At 46.1% G+C, this 19,663-nt stretch overlaps 1 protein-coding gene across 1 annotated transcript in view; it reads right to left on the bottom strand.

Annotated features, from left to right (window-relative positions):
• LOC8037339 (cytochrome P450 3A8-like) overlaps positions 1–19,663 on the bottom strand; it is a 61,674-nt gene that overhangs the window by 17,308 nt on the left and 24,703 nt on the right. Inside the window, exon 3 of the mRNA XM_042292406.1 lies at positions 9,956–10,145. Within this exon, the coding sequence (XP_042148340.1) occupies positions 9,956–10,145 (190 nt within the window). The remainder of the gene's footprint in view (positions 1–9,955; positions 10,146–19,663) is intronic.

Raw genomic sequence — 19,663 nt, forward strand, 5'->3', positions numbered from 1 at the left:
ACATCGTTGATGGCCAGTGGCGCAAGGAGGTCTCTCAACAGACAAACGCGTTGCTCCACCTACCGAGGCTGAGATCGCGGCACGTCGACCAATCTGTCCGAAAATGCAACATAGTGGCCACCGCAGTGAGAGACCTGTACCGCAGGTACTTGGTAAAGGAAGCTGCAGTGTCATGGCAAAGGAACCGCGCTGGACTGAAATCCTAAGTAGTGTCAGCGGTATGGTGACAAATCACCAAGTTTTCAAGTTTTTGTGTGCGAGGATCGAGTGACCTATTTCCGGTGGAACAGGGAGCTGAGGCCACCATTACAACAATATTCTGCCGCTGCGAGTTCATTACTTTTGAACGGGCGCTCTGGAGAGAGACGGCGTCCGTGTGAGGCCCACTAGGACTTTGAACAGAGAAAGTGAAACATTTGTATTGTACCAAGACCGGTGCTACTGGAGGGGGATGAAATTAGGGACTCTCCTTGTCCATGTACGCTATTAATGTGCTTAACTATGGGTGGACGTAATTTATACTCTGCCGCCCGTGGAGGAGTGACACAGTCCTCTGAGATCCTTGGTTGGATAAGTTGGACGAGTGTTTTCAGTGCACGTTCTGCGAGATCCTGAGCTGAGGCGCAGTCCTTAAAGGGAAGCCGGAACACTTAAAAAAAAATGAGATAGAGCTTGATTCTAGCGTAGTTTTATCCCGTGGATATGAATATCGCGTTCGTTTTCCCCGAAGATGTAACTTAACGCGAGAAAACACGAAAAACACCCGACCCGTCGTGGCGTCATAAGAGGGCCTTTCGGCCGCAAGGCTCGTGTCACTCGAGGGCCGCGCATGCAATCCCTAGCTTGCCAGGTGTATTCCCCCGTACCGGCACAAGTGTTGACACCTTTTTCTGCCCTTCTTAAAAAAAAAAAAATAGCAAGAGTACGCGTGCATAGCTTTGGTGGACGCTGCTGGAAGGAAGATTTCGAGAACTCCTTTTATGGCGACACGCTCCTGGAAGGAGGGCCTTCGGTGGTACTCTGAAAATGATTTTCTGCAACCTCCATGCCCCAAATTATAAAAAAAATAATTTCGATATTCGAGATCCTGGAGGTGAAATGAAGACGACTTAAGTGTGTTTCCTCAAATACAAGACCGCTTCAGCTTCCTTTTAACTTGGTGTGTGAGAGTTATTTTAGTAGTCTCCGGAAGTATGTGCATTTAGGTGGTTCAGGTAGATCTGCAACGTGCTGGAGGTAGTGTAGTGTTGAGAGGGAGTGTGTTTGTACACGCCGAAGAAGCGTAGCATCTGCCCTATCTGCAGTGTGGAGTGGGCTGTAGGGGGTTATGTGGTTACGATGAAACTATAACAGAAGGCACGTCGAGTTTCCTTCTCGTCGTGCCTTGCGTTGTAGCTTCCGGGTCACGTAGGGGTCGATTTCGTCTGGCCATTGACAAGGGGTACTCGGATCGTCGGTGGCGTGCGTAGATGAGTGGGCGGCCTTGCAACACCGGCGCACAATGCAAATATTTGCCTTTTGGCGCCGGTGCACCCCATGACTCCAGCAACGTGTTATGTTCCACTTTATTCATATTTGATGTCTCCCAAAAAGGTGAGCCTGTACTTGATTTTTTTTTTCTTTTGTAATTGCATCTTTTTTGTCTTTTGTTAGTTGTTATCTTTAAACATTTAAAGCCAGCAATAAAAAATTGATTTCTAAATCACCCCTGCATCATGTCATCTCTCTAGTTCATTTCCACCCCGGACCTGTTGCCTGCAAATCAGTCAATTTTTTGTAGAAAATGGGTTGTGGTCTTTGCCCCTTTTACGGACAAACTGGCGGACACTTTTTGTGGCAGGTATAGCCCAAAGTAGATCGACAGAGTACCGGCTGATTCCCCACAGGGTAAGGTGATATTTTACTGTTTTCGTTGGACCTACGCTGCCCAATCGGGTTTTACTTAACACAGAATTCGTTTTATCGGCCTACTTTCATGAAATGAACGAAACGTTGGACGTGCAAAACACATTCTGTACTTCCTCAGTGTAGGTCAGCAATCAGCATGAACAAGCTAACGTAAATGTTATGCTTTTTTTTAAAATTCAAAACAATATTAGCGATTGCGAACATGACAAAAACACTGAAGATAAAGGAAACGACATAAATAAAAAAACCACAGGTTTTCAGATGAAAAAAAAAAGCCAAAACAATCATGTTGGTGAAATAATCGCAAACTATGCACAAAACCAAATTGTCACAGGATTTGTATGACAAATGTCACGCGTGGCACGTGTGACATTTGCGTAGGGGACTCATTGAATAGTAGAAAGACCCTTTCTCGAAATCTGTTTGGGGATCTGACACGAAGGTCTGTCCAGAAACCGAGAATCGCTGATCGGCACTTTGTAATTAAAGCCATTTTACACGCGTGTCGCTCGCGTAGCACGCGTCCAGCGCGTTTGCATATCAGTTAGTTATTCTCACTATACGTAAAAATGTGAAGCTCGATTTTTATCAAATGGCTTTAATAACAAGGTTCTGTTCAGCGTTTCTCAGTTTCTAGACAGACCTTCGCGTCATCTGCAGACAGATTTGAAGAAAGGATTTTTCTACTATGCAACGAGTCCCTTACGCAAAGTGATCGAACAGAAGCGTCAATTGTTATCGCCTGCAAGTTTACAAAGGAAGCAACCACAACCCTCGCGTGGTACGCAAACGCCAGTTCGTTTTAATGCCGAACTGAAGCTTACATCCCCCGGCGAAAGATATTCACTTAAAAGAAGCACATCCGCCGCCCCACCCCAGCAGCGAATTTCGAAGACGACGACGTAGGTGACGCATTTTTCGTATTTTTGATTCCCACGTTGCTATGACCACCGTGACGTCTTTCACGAGCCGCGTTTGATTGGCTGTCCGTCCCCTTCGCAAGAGCGGCCGTTCGCAAGGAAAGTTTGGCAAAATACGGAGTTGCGAATTAGTCGAATTCGCACCGCAACTGCGTTGTGCCGCAAGAACGGCGTCGCAATTGCGAAATCGCAGGAAAATTCGCACCATGTGAATCAGGCATAACTCGGAATCGGGTGCGTGGTACCGCCTCGGAGATAGCGCTTACTGACATGGCACCTATAAAGCAAGAAGTCACGGCCGCTTAACTGAGCGATAAGCTGAACTGGTTATCAAGCAAGGTGCGTTGAAACGGCAAAATGCGGTGCACTGCCCCAGGCGGTATCTAGAGTTTCAGAATGTGTAACAGACGCTCGTAAGCTGCAAGCACTATCTCCGAGGCGGTACCACGCGCCCGATTCCGAATTAGGCGCTGTGCCGCAGAAGAGCGGGAAAAAAGACATGTTTGCAGGCAGAGTAGGACGCGCATGCGCTTTTGTGTGATCTCGAAACCAGGCGACCCGCCGGCAGATGGCAGAGCAATGCGTTTCAGCCGCAGCTCGCACGTCCTGGGGACTTTTGTCCCCGACTGTACGCGGTGGTGCTGCGGTTGTATGGACAGGAGGATCCGACCGGCTCCGAGAGTTCCGAAGGCCTTCGGCGCGAGAAGCTTTGTCTTGCGGTTTGGCCGTTTTGCGGTATGGCAGCGCTAAGTGGCTCCCATTGTGAACTGATCTTTACCCCGTGTTTGCTGACGTTGGTGGCCAATGAAGCGTCATGCCGCATTAGTGTTTAATCGCGCAGCAAATTCAATGAGAGCCGCTCTGGCTACCCACTGCATACAGCCTATCCTGAACACTCTTTAGTGGCGCCCTCTTGCGCCGTCGACACGGAGTGCGGCAGCCGTGAGTGCTCGCTGAGCTCACTACTCCTCCTCTAGTTCAAGGCCACTCCAGCAACCAAGGACGTCATGAGGGAGGTTATTTTTTGCTTGTTTTGTAATTTTAATTTCCTTATAACTTTTAAAGTAATGTGAATTTCGAGAAAAGAAAAGTTTCATTATGTTAGTACGTTCAGTGCGCTCAGGTTCGGTACAAATTAAAACCAGTAAAAAAGTCCTTACAGGGCTCCTTTAAGGGCTAGGCTCCCCAGGATCGTGTCAAGTATGTCGACACAAACCTACCTGGGCAGCTGCCGCCATCTATAAGCGACGGCGGCAAGCACACAACTAGTATGTTTTCTGCCGTCGCTTGTAGATGGCGCCAACCTTTCCAGCTATAATAGAAGAATGGGAATTCATCGTAGGAAACAAGGAGGTTGGAAGCACTAGGAGGGGGCACGTTGCAATATTGGTGAAGCCTAGTCATTAAACGTTTAAACGATATTGTGCCCAGCGTGACTGCAGATCTCTCTGGCGATTGGTGCGCGTGACATGTCACGTGCGAGATCGATGATTGATTATAGGAGGATTCTTTGCAGGCTTGCGCGCGCTCCGTCCGGTAGGTTTTATCAGATCGAAGGCTAGACGAAGGCTAGCTACGGTCACGTGATGTGGTCATGTTGGGCTGATAAGTGAGGAGAGTAAGGAGGAAAACAAGAAAGAGGCGAGGCGTCAAGGGAGCATGGCTTGTAGAGGCTACCCGGCTGACGTCATGCCCTCTCCTCCCCTTCTATTCTCCATCGTAGGAGACAGCGCGAAAAACAGACGACGAAGAAGAAGAAGCACACAGTGCATCGAGTACTGCTCCGCTGGTCTTCCTTCATCGCGAGAGTGGAGAAGTTGAACGTTTTTCTTTATTGCCGGAAATGAACATTGTGAAGACAACCTATCCTAAAATATTAAGGTGGGCTAGTTGGATATGCATATTTCGAAATAAATAGCGCGAAGGTCAAGAACAAACTGACGGTACAAGCGCTAACTCACAACTGTCGTTTTAATAATCACACAGAAGACGAGAAAGAGGTAGCGTTTCTCCCTCGTCTTTCTTTTCGGTATGAAAAAATTCCCAAAATGAAATTGTCTCGATGGAAGAGGAAGTTACGTTGAGGGAACTGAGAAATAACAATAAAGGAAGAGGGCGTTACGTAAAAAAGAAAACAACTGAAAATTAGCACAAAGAAAGGAGGAAGTTGTCCACAGTGAACCAAACAAACCACCTTAAGTGGGAAATTTAAGGTAGTTAAGTTCTTTTTCAGTTAATGCCACTGATGGTGCACTGACACACGAGTTCTCCTTTTCTTTTATGGCCATTGCCTCGTATATTTCCCTTGATGTCTTCTCACGGTACCTTCGAAGGATCCTTGTCTCTGTAAGTTTCGGCTTGCAGTGACAGTTTCTTACGTGCACTGCGAGATGCCCCGATGGTGTTGATTTGAGTGACGCAGCGTGTTCACGTAACCTGGTGTTCACACACCGGCCAGACTGACCAACATATATTCTGCCACAGGTGAAAGGTATTTCATATATAACCTGGCTTTGGCAAGGTATATATGTTTGCTTGTGCCTCTGGCCGCATTCTTTGCGGCGGTCTTGTGGGGAATTTATCATAGGACAAAGCTTCTTTAGTTTGTCTGGTGCTGAAAAGACGACAGGGATGTCATACCTGGCAGCCACCTTTTTCATGTTGTGTGATACCCGGTGAATGTAGGGTATTACAGCCGGGCGTTGTCCTTTGTTCTTGGCTTTTTCTTTCTGTCTGTGGATGTTGATCATTTTTTCTACTATATCGTACAAGGTGGTACTTGGATAACCAGAGGTCTTGAGTCGGTTTATCTGTGTCTCAAAGCTAAGTCTTGCCGTGTGGTCACATGACTTTTTTAGGGCTGCGCTAAGAGAATTTTTGATTATAGCCATTTTAATGAGTTTTGAATGGGAGGACTCATATTGGAGTAATTGTTTTCTTGAACGTGGCATGTACATCCAGCAAGTGTGGTTTTGTTGGAATATAATCTGTAGATCAAGAAATTGAAGGCTGTCGCCTGTCGGTAGCTCGTGTGTAAAGTTGAGTCCTTGTGCGTTTTCAGTGAAGATTGAACATATATTGTTGATTTGTTGCTCGTTATTTACATCAGGTTTGTTTTTTAGTAGCACGAGATAATCGTCCACATATCTGTATATTCTTGATACCTGGTTGTTGGATACCCGCTGGGCGATGGCCCGATCGCATTTGGATAAGAAGATGTTGCATAACACTGGTGCCACACATGATCCAATACAAATTCCTTTCTTTTGCAGGTAAGTATTCCCGTTGAATGAGACGACTGTGGATGCTAGGTAGAATGTCAGTAACTCCAAGAATGACTCAAGATGTACGCCGGATTTGTTTTGGAAGGGCACTGTACCATTTTCTTCGATACATTCTTTTACAGCTACGAACAGTTGGTCATGAGGTATTGAATAAAACAAATCTTCTACGTCAAGGGAAAAACCATATTGTACTAGTACGTTGTCATTTTTTAGATCTTGTATAACTTGTTCTGAGTTTGAAATCAGGAACGGATCTTCCAGGCGAAGGTTTGATAACTGACTAAATAGGAACCTTGACATAGCTCCTTGCCAAGACCCTTTTTCAGTTACGACTACACGGAAGGGACATTCCACTTTGTGTGTTTTAGCCGTAAAGAACATATCCAAAACATCTTTCTTGGATGCGGTAATTTGCTTTTTCAGATTTGTTAACTCAAGCTTGAAGCACAGTTGAAGTGCTTTAGCTTTCACTTTTTTGGTCTTTATATCTTGCAAATAGTTGAAGTTCTTTTGTATAGCTAAAGTCGCCTTTTGAAAATACATATTGGTGGGGCATACTACAAATCCCCCTTCCTTATCTGAAACTAGGAGATTTAAATTATGTGTTTTGAAATAATCGACCACTCTAGGTCTCATTATCTTGTTCTTAACATGTCCGGATTTCGACAAAACCTCAACACATTCATCAATACATCTGGTCCTGTCATTTTCCGGAGCTTTCGCAGCAATGTCGCGTACAGTCGACAGCATCTGTACTTTCTGTATGTGCGGAGCCGTACAAAATTTGGGGCCTTTCTCCAGGACCTTTTCAATGTCTGCGGGAAGAGAGGACTCGCCCAAAAATCTGACCGGCTCGCCTTGGTGTTCCTTCTGTTTGGCTCGTAGATATCGTAGGTGTGGTATGTAGGTCCTCCAGAGAGATTCTGTCATCCTGGTTGAAGTGTGGAGAAAGGACTTGTATCTTGATTCATGGTTGAAACCGGAGGCATCCGTGTTTGCTAGCAGCCACAGGCACTCACGGTAAAACCTAACATGTCTCCACAGTTCGGATCGGAGGATCCTGCAAATCCTTTTGCTGTGGCGCATTGATGGTTGTGCCAGACCGAACATACCTCCGATGTCATGGGGTATGACATTGCTTCTGATGGCGAAAGCATAAAATCTTGCTCGGCAGGTGGAAATGGCAATTAAATCAATATAATAAGAAACTGGGTTTGGATAAGATACACACGGAAAGGGGCCCATTGCAGAAGAAAGATACTGTACTAAAATATTAAGGTGGGCTAGTTGGATATGCATATTTCGAAATAAATAGCGCGAAGGTCAAGAACAAACTGACGGTACAAGCGCTAACTCACAACTGTCGTTTTAATAATCACACAGAAGACGAGAAAGAGGTAGCGTTTCTCCCTCGTCTTTCTTTTCGGTATGAAAAAATTCCCAAAATGAAATTGTCTCGATGGAAGAGGAAGTTACGTTGAGGGAACTGAGAAATAACAATAAAGGAAGAGGGCGTTACGTAAAAAAGAAAACAACTGAAAATTAGCACAAAGAAAGGAGGAAGTTGTCCACAGTGAACCAAACAAACCACCTTAAGTAGGAAAGTTAAGTTAAGGTAGGAAAGTTAAGGTAGTAACCTATCACAAAATTCCAAAGGTCACGCTTATCGACCGACGTTTAACCCGGCATGGCTAAAATGGTTTCAAGTAAGTCACATCGTCGAGTACTGATAAAAAACCAGGCACGGAAGGTCACACTTCTAAAACATATTTCATAGATTGACCGAAGTAGTCTCTGACCCCTCTGGCATCAGTATCTGTATTGCGGACGGCCATGCGGGATTTCCATATACTGTGAAGGCATACAAGCATCACAAGATCGTATGGAACGTTGTTCACTTTCTGTACAACTAAAAATCTAATACCATACGAAATTAACGGAAGCATTTTCTTCAATGTGCGTTGCAGGGCGTCTCAAAAGAAAATCCCATCAAAACAGTCTAGAAAGGCGTGTTCTACTGTGTCCGGCTTTTGGCACAGAAAACAGGTTACACTCCACGGTACAAACAGACCCTTGTCTTTTAACCAAGTCTTTACCGGCAAGACTCCAGAATGCAATTTAAAGAAAAAAGGTGGTAACCGCTGGCGGAACAGGCATTTTCTTAACTCACTTGAGAACATTCTGACCAGGACCCATACGATACAAAGATCTATACAGCGGTCCAGGCAGGGTAACGTCAACAAGATCTCTGTACAATCGCTTTCGAGATACCCCGCTCAAGTATTCTAGAAAGAAACGCGTGCACAAAAACTGCATAGCTTGTACCACGTCACGCATATAGCCATTAATGCCTCCACCACAAACCCACGTAGACGAGACAACAAAACCCGGGAGCACCTTGCGCAAGCGCACTTGACAAAAGGTACGCAGAAAAGAATCGTTCGCATGTCGTAGGAAAAGAAAACGGTTGACAACCTGTCGCAGGAAGAGATCTGCTAACGAAAGCCCTCCAGGGCAGACGCGCCGAAACAGGTTCGCTCGACTCGTCTGATCCCATGTGGATCCCCATATCAGCACAGCAAACACCCGATGCAATCTCTGTACACGCTAATTCGATCGCCACCCCAAAGAGATACTCATACTGAAAGGAGTCGTTTGGTCAGTGGCCATCTTAACTGTGAACGATTTTACAAATATGGTGCTGCTTTCGCACCAATATTGTTTTCCAATAGTGTTTCGAAACTTTCCAAGGAGTGTATCTTTTACTAAGAACTAACGGTACACACAGTAATTATTTGTGACAGTCTATAAAACAGCGTCTCCATAGGCTCCCAGCAGCCATGTTCTCGCTTCCCCGCATAGACTGCCCCACTTTGCGCATGCGCGTCTCCGTGACAACCGCATCGTCTCTTGCGAAAAGAAATAAAAAAATAAAAATAAACAAGTTGCGAATAATACAGAAAAAAAAGACAGACTGAACTTTTTTTGTTTTTGTTTTTGAAGACGTTTTTTTACATGCCACGTGGCTATTTTCAACCGAGTTAAACTAAAACAGAAAATATAAGCACTTTCAAAGCACGTTCCAAAGAATGCAAAGGGGAAGGACGCGACGCCAGGACAACGGTCAAAAGCTGCATGGCCAGTGCATCAACAATGGGAGCGCTCAAGTTAGCGCTGGCTTCACGAAGGGCTGGAACAGAGGCTGCCATCGTTATAAAGTGAGCTCTGAGCCGTAAACATGGCCCCTCCTGCAATTTTTGATGCTACGATTGTCTGTGGATACCTCCCCCTGCGTTCCGAAACAGTAAGTACGTCGCTAACGCTGGCGATCGGCGATGCAGCAGACGCCGCCATCTTGTCCGCGCGTCTTTTGCTCCCGCGCTCTTTCTCCCGCGCGCCTCTCACTGCTCTTGCATCCGCGCTTTTGCACCTGCGGCTGCTTTTTCTCCCACGCCCCTCTTGGTCAGTCCCGGTAAAGTGCAGTTACCGCCGAATTCAGAAACCTCACTCAAACTACACTCAAACTTAAGGGCCCCTCCACTTCCTCGAGGAAGGCGCGAGGACCGGCGCTGGCCAATCGCGAGGACGGATCCGCCGTCGCGATTGGCCAGCGCCGGCCCTCGCGCCTTCTTCGAGGAAGTGGAGGGGCCCTTCAGTTTGAGTGTAGTTTGAGTGAGGTTTCTGAATTCGGCGGTTAGTCCTCATCATTTGCGCGCGGTACCTAGCTCGAACCGGAATGTCTCTTCGGGGAGCAAAGGGCAGTTAAGAGGACCAAATGCTCCCGTTAGTCCTTTGAGACCATCCTTTTCCTCAGAGTGTGCTTATATTGAAGGTGATGCTTACCACGGAGAAAAGCCAGGGAACTAATGTAGGGCTCCACCTCAAGGGCTACCTGCGGCCTGTCTATGAATGTGTGCCCCTTTTTGACAAAGATCTGTCGCACCAGGTCCAGATCCGTGACGACCATGCAGGGTTTCTCGGCCATGAAGAACCCGAATACCTTGCCGTACCGGTCGATCCATTGTTGCATCACCTGCGTTAAAGCGAAGCGTTCAGTCTCTTCGCAAAAAAAAACAACAACAACAACAACAAAACAACCTCTTCCTGTATATTCTAGGACTAATTGGACACCGCCGTAACGTTATCATAATCACCGGCGGCTCAAGAGACGCAGGGCGTGGCCTAATATGATGATCACGCTTCTTGCCATCGGGATTGGCTGCTGAGCGATAATGAGATGCTCGAGACTCGCCACGCCCCGCGTTTCTTCAGCTCTCAGTGACCATAGTCGGCGGGCGATGCGATATCTAACGCAAGTAACGAGGTATTATAGAGCTTTAATATATCGTTCCGATGCATCCGATAACGATACTCGACACTCCGTCACCGCCTTTGCGCATGCATCGCATCGTTATCGGCTATCGTTATCGGGGATATCGGAGGTATCGAAATGATCTACTTAAACTCTGTGCTACCACTTAAATCATAGACCTTTTCGGCCTCCGTCGCATCGGAGATGACATCTTGGAATCACGTGACGCGGCCGCCGCGAGGTGGTCGCTCCAGTGTCCCCTCCGCGTCTTGGCGAAGGCGTTGCATTTGCGTTCTTCGTCGTGTTTCACCGCGTTTCTCGCCTTATTGTAAATCGCCGCCCGATGTTTACATTTACAACTTAATTGCATGCCGTCATTATGTGCGCGACGACATATGCAGTCAATTTTTTGACAGAGCTTGACTAATTTCACCGTCTGCGTACGGGATACCTGTCAGGATGGAGGAGGTACAGGAATCAGCATCAGATTTGGCTCATATTGAGCCCAATCATTTATGACAACTGATGTTTGCACTGATGGCAGCGGAACATTTGAAATAAGTATAGCGCAATGTATATGTATAATCGCGCATTTAGAATCTTAAGGAATGGGACCAAAATACTACTTAGCAAATGAAGCTATGTTTGTTTGCTTCATTACAAATTTGAAATAGTTGTTTTTGATTATGTAGGTTTATAGGACATACAAAATATACAGGTGACGCACGTTTAACTCACATTTTATCTGATGCTTGGGATAATGGTAACGTTCACATCGGGCGATTTGTTGGCTCGTGACATTACACCTAAATATGTTAGACGGTCTTAATCATTTTTGCAATAGAAAGGTTTGCTTGATTTGTTCATGAACTTAGAGAAACTGTACACTATGGTCGGTGACATAAGAACAGTCATTAAAGGGTGTTAACGTTTGTTTATAACAAAATTTATTTAAATCATTTGATTTCTTTTAATCACAAACACCCCTGTGAAATAATCTGTCACAGGAAGCTTGAGAGTGCCTAGGGCTCGCATTATATGATGACGAAAAGAAGCCATCTATATTGAAATCACCCAAGTTTAGCGTTGTGGATTTTAAATCGCATCATTTTCGCATGGAGGTTTGCCATTAAAGTTCATGAAGTCGTGCGTAGCATTCGACTTCAACCAAACCTGCGAGAGATCACTTCCCTCCTACCTTTAAGTTTCCTTGGCAAAGTTTATACAAAGACTAAATTTCAGATTTCAATTGATTGATTTCACTTATCTCATGTGCCAAGCACGTCGCAATAAAATATCAGCAAAACAAATAGTTCATTTTATAACACCAACGTTGTGAAATGCTGTTAACAAGTACTTTAGCATGGTCAATATATAGCTAAAGGAATTTCCCACCCAAGCTAGGATGGACTACCGAAATACCACTTATTTGTTAGAATATCTGAGTACTATAGGAGACATTTCGAGTTCCGAGTTCCTAAAGTTCCCAGAAAGTTGGTGTCCGCGAAAATTAGTCAGTGAACATGCGACTTCGGGTGTTTTTCTCGATTTAGGAGGTTTTTAATCAGGTTGTGCACCTGCATTTTTACTATGTATCTAATCATTAGTCTCTTAATTAGTTTATTTTTCTGGAAACTGTGGTGAGTGCGTACTGTCGCAGACGATGGGAACCCTCCTTGTGCATCCTGGTTGTTTCGCCGCCGAGGCTGACCGAAATTAACGACGAACATGACCAGATGCAGCGTAAAGCGTTCGTAAAAAAAGTCCGCGAATATGACTCGAAACCACTTCGTGGTTCTCGAATTGGCTTAGTACCACAGTTCTTTTAGCTGTGCGCTGAAACTGGCACATTTGCATGACGAAATCAGACGAGAATGACATAACACACCAACACAGACGAGAGCGCACTGAAACCGAAACCAGCCAAATTGAAGCCACCCAATGGCGCCGAGTGCGTCAGCGCCATCTGTCCGCCGGTCGGGTAACTACTAAGATGAAAAGGTCTATACATTTGGGTGTCGGAGGAGCCCAGTTCTCGCTAAACGGTTGTCCTAAAGGCATGAAAGGATGATCACAGTCCGGGACTTGTGCACGCTGTTCGCTCTTTGTTGGGGATGACGAAAATAATCCCTGGAGAAGGGGAAAAAGGGGGACAAAGGACAAACACAAATCTCCGAACACAGCTAGGTTGCCAGGATGCCGCGAACCCTATCAAGGATCAAGTTTCGCCGGGTTAGAGTTTTTCAAACTTGTAACACAAAGTTATACTTTCATCTCTCGTAGCGACTGATATATGACCGCTCTTTCGTGTGAGGGAACACAGCTGGTAAAAAAGTCTGGGTGATGGTTGTCTTTCGATGGCATTCCTGTTTATTAGCGGCGATGTAGCGATCACGCAACTTTCTAGATTGATTTTTTGAGGAATTAAAGCACAGACCTGTGACAAAGTGAGTTCTGCATATTCGGGAAAGCTCATTGGCATCCAAAGCCTTTGTAGGGTCTGATGGGTCAACCATCAGCACCGCACGAACCCACGCCGGTCTTCGATCAGGTTCGAATTTCGTTGAAGTACTCAAGCGAAACAATGCCTATTCCGACATCAGAACGCACAGCGCTTTGTCATCGCCCAAGAACACCGAGGATCACACGACGCGGATTACGTCAAGCAAAATGGCAGCCTTGTTTTCCACCCAGCCTCATCCGACTTGGGAAAAGGCGTGTTGTGTACTCTGAAACTGGCAAGCCGGAAAAGGGGGGATTGGTACGCTCTACCGGTCAAGACGTGAAACAGAGGAACGAGGATAAGAAACACAGGTTGGGGTTGCGAATATGGCACTGCCAATAGACCATTCCATTTAGCGCTCTCTGGGCGGCACCATTTTGTTCGACAGCAGCGCCCTCTCCATATATCCGGGAAATTCAGCGGGTTCGGCGGGGTAAAACGAGAGAGAGGCACGCGCCCGACTCCGCTAGCAGACGACAAAACGGGAGGTTGCCATTCTCCATCTTTGGGCTGTAGCGGCGGGCTGTACGGAACATCGAACTCTCACTCGTGGCTGCCGTTGTGAAGTGGTTCGCGTTCTTAGAATAGTTGTGGCTACTCCAAAATCAGCCTACAGCTCCCTGTTGTTCTATTTCGGTAAATGATCAACTAGCATATCTATTTTCTGTTACTGAAATAGCAGTTGAGTCAGCCGGCAGTACTCAACTACTGCGTGTATTACGGCAGGAGAGCACGTTTTTATTTATTATTTCAGACTTCCACTCATGGTCGCTAAAGGCCTACACCAGCACGAGCTTTGTATAGTAAAAAAGGTGCAGCAACTGGATTTACTTTTCGCCGGAGACCAGCCAATCTGACACAGTTTTCCCTATTTCTTTTTTATTTGCCCAAGATGTAGCAACATCTTGGGAAATTCATGACGACCGGAAGTCCAAAGCCGAAAGCCAGATATCACGTGACGACAGGCTCCTTGCACAGGACGTCACTTCCGTTGCCCTCCAAAGAAGAGGGGAAGAACGAGCTCCCCTCTTATCAGGATCCTCCTTTGTGCCTCCCGGATTTGAACAGGCGTCGCGATTCTCCTCCCAGAAGATTATAGAAGATTAACGTGTCACTCAAAATTCTTACAAAAGCAGCATCCCTCTCTTCCTTTTACTTGGTGTTCAAAAGTTAGCCATGTGACGTCAGTGCAAGGAGCCTACACGAACTCAACTCTTTATGTCACGCCGCAGTGGTGGCGCATCGGGCGCACTTCCGGTCTGGGGCGGTGGGCAGAAGTCGCCGTGCGAGACATGTATTCCTGTGTTCTTTGGGAGAAACCAGACAAAAAACCTACGTTCTCGTCAAAATGCTGCGACGGGGGCTGTTCCAAGAGAGTCTGGAAAGGTTTGAAGATCAGTTTTCATGTGTTTCTGCCCCTTCTATTCGTCCGAGAACGTGGATAGTAGCCGTGAAAAGAGCAAACCAGACGTTGTCGAACTACGATTGCTTGTGCGGGCCACACTTTGTAGTCGCCAGATGTATTAATTTTATTCCAACATGAACGAGAGAAGACCACCAAGCTGTCGGGACTACCCGCGGGTTCAGTACGTCTTCAAATTCACACGGCCGCCTGATCGTTCGAACTTTCGTCTGATCTTTCAAACTTGTCTGGTTTCCGTCGTCTGCTCGTTCAAACAAAAGCGACCTGTAGACCAAACTTTGACCCGGTGATTGCAAAAAGAAGTAATTGCAGGCCTCAAAAGTCTTAAGTAGGCTCGGTGTAAACAGTAGATACAAGATGTTGATCATTGGTAGCAATGGCCATCACCGACATGTCACGCTTGGTCTGTCCCCGCTTCCGATTTTCAGTATCGACGTCGATCATCGCCGCTGCCTTCTGCACTTTTGCAGCACGAGCGACGTCGCGACCGAAAATAGCTAGAAGAATCTCATAATTGTTTTGGCGTCTCTTTTGCGCCGTTCATGCGAATGAATCGGCGCACGTCAAATTATTTACGCAAAGTTTAGCGGCGTAACGAGCCTTGGTCATTTCGCTCAGGCAATTAAAGTGGTAAGACATGGCAATGAGGACGTAGAATCGACAATTCTAACGCGAAAAAGAGTATGCAGACTCACGCAGACGCCGACAACATGACATTGCAATGGTTTGTTGACGCCGAAAGCGGTGCTTCTTGCCCGCACTCCAATGCGCATGCGTTCGAACTGTCGTCTGCTCTTTCAAACTTGTCTGCTTTTTGTCGTCAGCTGATTCAAACGACAGCGGCCCGTAAACCAAACGTTGACCCGGTATTTGCGATAAGAAGTAAGTACAGGCGTCGAAACATTTTTGAAGGTTGGTTGGGGTAAGTAGGCTAAGTGTAAGCAGCAGATAAAAGATGTTGATCATTGTTACCAGTGGCCATCACCGACTTGTAATGCCCCATTATACTTCCGGTTTTCAATATCGGCGTCCACCATATCAGCTACGGTCCACGCTTTTGCAGCCCGAGCGATGTCGCGACTGAAAATAGCGAGCAGTATCTCATCGTGGGACTCAAGCTTTAGCGCCTAATTTGCGGCGTCAACGTGAAATGAATTGCCGCACATCACATTATTCATGCAAAGTATTGCGGTGTAACGAACCTGATTGATTTTATTGAAGCCGCCAAGTGGTCAGACACTGTTAGGAGGACGTAGAATCAACAATTCCAACGCGAAAAAGAGCACGAGGGCTCACACCGACGCCGACAACAACGCAATTCAATGGTTTGTTTATGGGCGACGGCGAGCTTCTTGCCCACCGTCCACGGCGCATGCACGGTGCCGGTGGCGTCCGCTAGGAGCGCTCCGGTTTGCTCGTAAACATGAGTTGGTTTATAAAATAAGCCAGGTGTGGGCAACATACTTCGAAAAGTGTATCCTAACACAAATACAAAGTACTTCGGCAAAAAGGTAATTAATTACAAGCGCAATTAGTTTTGTAAGCATGTATTTAAATACAAATACTACAAAAAGCATTTGATCCTCATTAAATGTCTTCCAGAGGAAATGAGTGCATGGGTTTTATTTAAACATATAACACTCAGTTTAACAAAAAAATTCGTTCCTAGCACAGGATCATCAAAGCTAAAAAAGAGAGAGAAACCATGGGTCACCGGGAGACTGCTCAGGCTCCATCTGATAAAGAAGCGGGAACGTGTGTACGCGCGATCAAGACAGTAACATTATTTTTCAATGCCTCCAAGCACAGACGTTCCGTGTGATGGCGGTACGAAGATGTAAGACATCACACTCGGCATCGGTGCTCGGGGGCATTAAAGAATAATTTTACTGTCTTGAAACACGCAAGAAGAGCAACATAACTGTAAGAGATCTGTGTACATAAGCACGAGTGATAAGTTTATTGAATACACAGTGGGCATAGAGGCTCCAATTGGCCGAAGAACGCTTTCAGTACGATGGTGCTCCATAGCGGTCTTGGTGCGACTGGCTGTAATGACCCCTTCGAAGCTATGAAACGCTCCAAAATGGCGTTCACCATGGCAACCGACAGTGATCAGTCAATCAACTTGAGAGATTTTGTCGTCTGCATGTTAATATTTGTTGCTGTCCGGCTAGCATGGTGGGAAGGCAATGGCGCTACTTTCCCAGATCCAGCGACTTTAAGTATTGCAGATGTCGTGGTTAATAACGAAACTATTACCGATGATCAGCGAAAAGCAGAAGCCTTCAATAAATATTTTCAGTAAGTTTTTTTACCTACTGATAATGTAACCTATGTTGTGCAGACGCAATCGCCCCATACCTTTTTATAATATATAATGATTAGTTGAATAATGCTTCTTTACCAGACAACTGGAAAGAGGCACAGGTGGTGCCTGTGCAGGAGAAAGTGCCGAAAAGAGAAATTACAAATTACAGGACGATTTCACTAACGTTTACATGTTGCAAATCACTGGGGCATGTTTTATATTCTAACATCATAAATCAACTTAACTTTCATAATTTTCATATTACACTCGCTGTTATTAGAAAAATTAGAGCTCATAAACCCAGACACTGCCACACTTAAGTGAACGAAAGCATATCTATCATCACGTCGTCAATATGTTATTTTGAATGATGAAACTTCTATTTTTATTGAGGTTACATCGGGCGTTCCGCAAGGCTTTGTTTTGGGACCGTTGCTGTTTTCGATATTTGTTAATGATACTATGATGGTCTGAATTTGAAAGTACGATTGTTTGCAAATGATTGTGTTGTTTGCACATGTATATCGGTCGATGAGAGTTTCACACGTATGCAGGCTGACCCGTATCAAATAGAGCAATGGTGCAAGATGTGTCAATGTGAAAAATGTGTTCATGTTAGTTTTACCCGCAATGCCAAGACGAAATTTGAAACTTGTTATAAGTTGAATAAGGAAGTTGTACCCAAGAACCAAGCAGTTATATATATAGATCTCACACTATCAGACGACTGCACTTTTGACGATGTTGTAATGAGGGCCAGCCGAGTATTCGGAATCTTGAACCGAAATCTAAAGAAATCCACTAAAACCATTAAGGAGCTCGCCTACCCTAACTGTGTACGACCAGTTTTGGAGCACGCCTCCACCGTCTGGGACCCTTCGCAGCAAAACCATGTTGTTGCACAAGAGCGGGTTAAGAATCGTGCAGCTCAATTTGACCTTATAACGCGGTTTTTGGGAGTGTCACCAGCATGGTTAAAAAGTTAGGATGGCACTTATTGGCACAACGACAAAAAAATTTGCGCCTGGAGTAACAGGCATTAATAGCTCATCCTATCTATTATTTTCAAATTGCATAATCAAACGAAAAGATCACACACACAAAAAACGATAACTTCGCACCAGGATGAAATTAAGCAAAAATTCGTTTTTTTTTTGTAAAATCAATTAAGGAGTGGAATGCCTTGTATTGTAAAATAGACCTTATGCTAAGTTAGCTGCGCCATCTGGTGAACTCAGGAAGAAGCTCCTCCGCCATTTTAACGTTGGCTAGAAGCGGAGTTGGTCGGGTCTGCATGCGTATGCGACCGTTCCGTTCGTTGCCGGTAAAATTCTTGTACACTGCTGCGGGCCGTTGTGCAAACAACGCGGAATCACGGGCAGCAAGTGATAGGTATCTGGCGCGAAATTTGCTTTCTTAGCTGTTAACGAAGCAGACGGAAAGTGTTGAAGAAGCCGTTCGTGAAGTCGCGTCATGCTGGTCGTCCACCGGTCCGAGTGTACGCAGGCACGCTGATGCAGGGTCTTTAACGGTTCGCGGGGCATTGTGCTTGCAAGGTTACATGGAGTCTACCTAACCGGATGAATTTACAGGCGGACTAGCGGTTCTTACTGCAATGTAAGGCCACAAAAATAGTTGACGTTTTCTCCGTGCTGGACGACCTCGCAGCTGAGTTAGATGCTATCGAGAGGCTATTCCCCACTCTTTTCAAAGCAGGTGCACTCACAAGGTCTAGTGGGGAATGGTACGATTCTTCACAAGTTTGTGTTCCACGTTGCACACATGAAAACTACAACTACATCGTATGTTTGGTGGCAGGAGCGATTGGGATGGGATCACACAGGCCGACGGTCGTGAGACCGATGCGGGAGGCTTAAACTGGGCGTGGAGAGCGTGTTATTGTTTCCTCGGTGTTTTCTTCCCCGGGCTTGGAGAAATAGATGGGTGCCGTGGGCCCTCGCCTACCGTGGGAAGATAGGTCGACCAACGCCCGCGCGATTGAGTTCAAACCGCACCCGGCTGTACTATCGCGGAAAACATGAGCTGAAACGTCCCTTCGTGTTTCTTTTGACTACCTGCCAGTTCTTGAGACAGGAGGCTTGTGTCTGCACGTAATAATAACTTGCAAACCGGCCGACAAAAAAAAAAAAAAAAAAACACAATCAAAGGAGAAAGGAAATGAATGCTAATTAGAATGTGGCATCTGTCACTAGTGAGCCAGCAGTGCGCCCCCGAACCCCTACGAGCCAGCAACTCGTCTGAGCGCGCCACGAAATTCCTGCAGAGCGCCCGCAATGTGGACACACAGTTGTTTTATCAGATCGTCCCCATTTCAGGGTCGGAAGGCGGAAAAAACAGGTGCCGCGCCATCGCACACTGCCCGCTCGGTATTCTCGGATGCCTCAACAGTGCTTCGGCACCGAGGACGCTTGCCAAAATTAAAATGGTAACGCTCTCAGTGTTATCAGACCACCAAGCGAGTTCGCGTAAGGTCCAATGTGTGTGCTGCAAATGCTGAAATGTTTTTCTCGTGTTTATTCACACCCTGCGATAATGCCTCATGGAGCTGCAGGACCACCATGAATAAACAATGAAGAAATACTTTGCAAATACGTTTGGCTCCAATAGCTTGATGTGTTGTAAGATGATACGAAATGCCGGCTAAATTCATTACAAGGTGGTTCGGAATCAGGCAGCCACTATTCCATAGAGAGAGACACGAAGCGACCCTTTTCAACTCTCAATAAGAACTGTTCATTTCAGAACGCAACGTAACGGAGAAGAAAGACGCGCGAAAAGGGGAAAGACGGTACAGGGTGTCGAGTGACCAGAAGCCGCCCCTCCAAGGCACAGCTGTCGCTGTTTACACAGGGGTCCGTGGTCGCCTGCCCGTTCGCGTGCGCGGGTGGCTTGGTGGAATGTTCTCTCTGGGTCATAAATTTCCGGAGCACTCGAAGGGAGAACGTTGGTTCCGAGAAGCACAAGTGCAAGACGGAACGAGT

This window comes from Ixodes scapularis, unplaced genomic scaffold (genome assembly GCF_016920785.2).
Source record: "Ixodes scapularis isolate PalLabHiFi unplaced genomic scaffold, ASM1692078v2 PGA_scaffold3__209_contigs__length_174095766, whole genome shotgun sequence".
Classification (NCBI taxonomy): Eukaryota; Metazoa; Arthropoda; class Arachnida; order Ixodida; family Ixodidae; genus Ixodes; species Ixodes scapularis.